At 37.8% G+C, this 5,047-nt stretch overlaps 1 protein-coding gene across 2 annotated transcripts in view; it reads left to right on the plus strand.

The window, feature by feature from the left end:
• The window catches only part of MRPS35 (mitochondrial ribosomal protein S35), a 50,412-nt gene extending 46,007 nt beyond the window's left edge, over window positions 1-4,405 (plus strand). For both annotated transcript variants that reach the window (XM_017507080.2, XM_017507079.2), the window contains one exon: window positions 3,273-4,405. In XM_017507080.2, the coding sequence (XP_017362569.1) occupies window positions 3,273-3,542 (270 nt within the window). In that variant the 3' untranslated portion in view covers window positions 3,543-4,405. The remainder of the gene's footprint in view (window positions 1-3,272) is intronic.
• Window positions 4,406-5,047: the final 642 nt, after the last annotated feature.

A 5,047-nucleotide genomic window follows, 5' to 3' on the forward strand; every position in this document is an offset into this window, starting at 1 on the left:
GCGACTCCACTTCTTTTAAAAGCAATTGATAGTGAACTGTAAGTCAGGGTACAAAATTGTAAATACAATATAATCATAGCAGGGTTTTTAAAAAATGGATTTAAGATACACACCAAGTGTTACCAGTGTTGATGGGCCGTCTTTGGGTAACAGAATTATAGATGATTGTTTTTTCTTCTACTTTTTAGTGGTTGCCATCTCTTCTATGAAGGTGTATTTAAAATTGCAACCTGCTAATATCGTATCAGAATTCAATTCTGGGTTATTATCCCATTAGTATTAACCTCCTATTTTTAATATGACACTGAACTTTTGCCAGAAGACCCTGAAGTTAAAGAAAAGTGTTAAGGAAACTGTTACCCAAAAAAACCATTTTAAGTCACATGTATATAAACATTTTATTTCAAAATTGTTATTTTTAAGTATAACATCTTGGAAACATACTACTTATTTGCAAATAGTATGGAGTCGGTGACAAAGATATAAAGACCTCTTGTTTCTGTATATTTTATCTAATTATATAAATATCACTATATGATTTTGTGAGTGGGAATAATATGGTGAAACATTTGGACAGTTGTGTGTCTATTTATATTTACCTTTAAAGTTTTAGTTTACTGCTTCACAGTGGTGGTAGAGTACATGTCATGTACACTTTGAAGCCATTGTCCAGGTTTGTGGAAACCCTTACTCCCAATACTCCTCCCCAAACCCTTGGCATAGGTACATAGGTTTTAGAGATAGGGAAATGTTGGTTTGAAACCCACTCCTCTTTGAAGGTGTATTATTAACAACAACATTTATGTAATGTTTACTGTAATGTTACTCTAAGTATGTGGATATTCCTTACCACTTTAAATCTTCAGAACAGCCCTGTGAAGTCAGTTCTTACAGGGATGCAAGTTCAGGGAACTCACCTATTACAGTAGTAAATGATGAAAGTTGGGATTTAAACTGAGGCCTGGGAAATACCAAAGCCCATGGTAAATATCATCTTATACTAACTTCCTGGATGACCTTGAGCAAAACTTAGCTGTCTCGGCCATGCATCTGTAATTTTGAAACCCAAGAAGCTTTAGAAATTGTTAGTCTTTCCATAACTTATTTGGTGGCAAACGTGACCTGTATAGATGAGAGGCTATTTATATTTTTTGTTCATTCCATTTAATATATTCATATACGTTGCATTAAAAATTATGTGTTGGATTAGGTGGTGCTGCTATAGGCCCCCCTCTTAAAGGTGCTAAAAAATATATGATATATGCACCACATTCACTTTCTAAAATACAGAAAGTTCTGAAATCTGAAATTCCCCAATAGATTGTAGTCCTCTGTTTTGCTTCCATAGTACTCAGTTTTCTTATCTATGTAATTCTTAAAATCTATCCCAGTGAATCTTAACAAGAATTATATGTAATAGTATACGTAAGCATTTGAAGGATTCAAAGGATAATTTCTTCTCCTAAGCCTCTTCCTTTTGCCTTGGTGATCTGAGCAGGGTTTGCCAATCGGTGTCATCCCCAGTGGCCTGTTTGTGATTCGTGGGGCTCCTCTTTACCCCTTGAGGAACACATCTCCAGTGCTTTCTTTTCATAGGCACTTGTAGTGGGGATGGGGGTGGGAGGGTGGCACAGGTGGAAAACTTACCTGCTTCTTGGTGCCCACGCAGCTCTGCAGAGCTTTGGAACTGTTTACTCAAGCTGGGATCTCTTTGAAGGGAATTTTCCAGTGGTAAAATATTATTTCTGACAGTCTCACAAATATACTTATCTTTTAATATTTTGCCACCTCTAAAAGTTGTTACTCAGAATAGTAGATGATTCCATAGCAGCCTGTAGCTCAGAATATTGTTATGTGTTAATCTGGAAAAAATGTGACTGGTATTCAGCACTTCTTTGAACCAGTGTATATTACTTATTAGCTGTGTTGCTTGATTTTTCACAGACTGTTACATGTCCATTTAAATCGTAAATCTGAATTATGCTGTGTTACTGTAAAGCCTACCAGTATTCCCTAGAATAGCATGGTAATAATTTTTGTAAGAAGTAGTAGTAACAAAACATTGTTCACATTATGGGAAGAGAAAGATAGTAACAAAATAAAATTCCAGGATAGGCTGGGTGTGGTGTCTCATGCCTGTAATCCCTCTACTTTGGGAAGCCAAGGCAGGCAGATCATTTGAGACCAGCCTGGAAAACATGGTGGTGAAACCCCATCTCTACTAAAAATACAAAAATTAGCTGGTCGTGGTGGCAGGTACCTGTAATTCCAGCTACTGAGGAGGCTAAGGCAGGAGAATCCTTTGAATCTGGCAGGTGGAGGTTGCAGTGAGCTGAGATTGTGTCACTGTACTCCAGCCTGGGCAACAGAGTAAGACTCTGTCTCAAAAAAAAGAAAAAAAAATTCCAGGATATATGAAGTTATTATGACTAAAAACCATGTATTATGTACATCATATTTTTAATTTTGTTATAATAATTAATCTTCCTTGTCATCCCACAAGCATATTACAGAGATAAATACAGTCTCCTCTCAGCTCTCAATATTTTTAATAACGAGCTCCTTGGTACTAAAGAAGTTGAAGATTACAACTCAGAAATGCAAAATGTTGGGCCAGTCACAGTCACTCACCCCTGTAACCCAGCGCTTTGAGAGGCAGCGGCAGAATAAGCACTTGAGCTCAGGAGTTTGAGACCAGGCTGGGCAACATGGCAAAACCCCATCTCTACAAAAAACACAAAAATTAGCCGGGCATGGTGGTGGGCACCTGTAGTCCCAGCTACTCAGGAGCCTGAGGTAGGAGGATTACCTGAGACTGTGAGGTTGAGGCTGCTGTGAGCTGTGATTGCGCCACTGCACTCCAGCCTGGGTGACAGAGTAAGACCCATCTCAAGAAAAAAAAAAAAGAAGAAGAAGAAGAAGAAGAAGAAAAGGGAAATGTTGATGTATTCGGGCTTAGAGAATAGCTGCAAAAAATGATTTTCTATATCTGCTGGAGAACAGTGTGTCTTTGTAAGTAAAGTTTGCAAGGCAGGCAGATTGTGATTTTGTGGATAGAGTTAGCGAGTGGTAGCAGAGCTGGAGAGACCAGTGTTCCCGTGACTGAGTGCAGTCGGCTAACAGCGCTCTGGGTTCAGGGGCCAAAGTCTGCAGACAAGGCGTTGGCCCTCTCCACGTTTTGCAAACTTCACTTCTCTTAAAAAGGAAAAAAAAAAAGAAACTTGATGTTTCTCAGAATTCAGAACTCATTTTTTTGTTTTGTTTTGCCTCAGAAAACTGAAGAATGGGAAAAAAGTAAGACTGAAGCAGACATGGAAGAGTATATATGGGAAAATAGCTCATCAGAAAGAAATATTCTGGAAACACTTCTCCAGATTAACGCTGCTGAGAAAAATACGGAAGTAAATAAAGAAGAGCTCCTCGGTACTAAGGAAGTTGAAGAGTACAAAAAGTCTGTTGTTTGTCTTAAAAATGAAGGGGAAAATGAAAATTCTGTTTCTCAGTACAAAGAATCTGTGAAGAGACTATTACATTTGATATGAATTATGGAGTACAAAAATCTGCTTGATTTATTAATTTTATGATCTATGTAGTCAGTATCTAATTTGATATAAAATTGAAAGTGTTTTAAAAAATTACTGTTTTTCATCAGAGTTAAAATTATTTCCCTTATACTAATGCTCAATGGCAATGATTACTCCAGAGTTTTCTTACTTTTACACTGGGGCAGTAGACTAGGAGATCTCTGATTTCTTCTTGGTCTAAAGTGTTTTGATTTCATTTCTATGTAACAGCTTTGGTATTCGTGTATATACATGTATTTAATTGTTATTTTGTCACTTTCCCCATGTCTCTCCCCACAAGCTGGCATTCAGTAGTTGCTTTTGAGTAATGGTTTTGGTTACCTGGGAAGGTAGGCCCAGAACCCAATTTCTTTACTTGCAGTTCCAGGCTCTGTTCACATGACTGCTATCTAGCTGATGCATTTGTCACAGTTGTCAATTCTGGTTAGAAACAGGTCCTCAGGAGTATTTTCTAAAAAGATATGTTGACTCAACTTTGTTTAGCATCCTACTTTCTGTATTGTGGGGCTCATTTTGCCAGGCCCAAGCTACCAGAAAAATAGAAGTGGAGATTACCTGGTATGTATCCGGCTGGGTGCCCCAGTTAGAGCTGCCAAAGCTCAGGAAAAAGATGAGGCATAAGGACCTTGAATTTAATTGGAGTAAGTGACAAAATAAGAACTACCCTGGGAAACATTCCATTCAATTTAGCTGTCAATTCAGTATTTTTAAGTACATCTGTAAGCTGTTTCTTACCACTTCTGTGGTTGTATCTAATTTAAGTGATTAAATTCAAAATAAGTGATTAATTTAAAATTAAAATAAAGGAATTACTGAGTTTATTTGCCTAATAGACTTATTTTGCCTGACAGAATTAGAGAGTATAAATGAAAGCCAGAATGAATTTTACAGCAATTTCCTAAACCATTTGTATGAATTGAAGGTATGACTTGGTGTGAGTGACACAAGGAGTCTGCAGGTTATGAAGGACAATATGGTCTTGAGTTCAAAAGGGGGAGAAAGAGGCATGTCATGCCCCACTGGATGGAAACAGTGGATGAAAAGCAGTATAGATAAAACCCAAATTTTAGATCATATCTAGAGCATACTTCAAGAAACATATCAGTACATTTAGAGACTCATATGGAGTTAAGAAAAACTCAGATTCCTAACAGTATTGAAGAAGGAAACATTTTGAAGAGTTGAAGCTGAGAAGAGATGATCATTTGGGAACATGTAAAGGAGTGGTAGCTTAGGGTGGTTCATCCTATGTAATAACACAGTGCAGATGAAAGCAGAGGAGGATGTGCAATAAAGAATTTGACCTTACCTAGAGATCTGGTCTTTGCCCTGGTCTTCTGGGATGTAATCTGTATCATACCTGATAGGACTGTCTTTGTTTAGCTGGGTAGCTGGCCCCAAAAGATCTCAGGAAGGCATGACCAACATGCCAGAAAAACCTACCATGTGATTTAGGGTGGGGG

The sequence above is a fragment of the Cebus imitator genome, unplaced genomic scaffold, assembly GCF_001604975.1.
Source record: "Cebus imitator isolate Cc_AM_T3 unplaced genomic scaffold, Cebus_imitator-1.0 Scaffold367, whole genome shotgun sequence".
NCBI lineage: Eukaryota > Metazoa > Chordata > Mammalia > Primates > Cebidae > Cebus > Cebus imitator.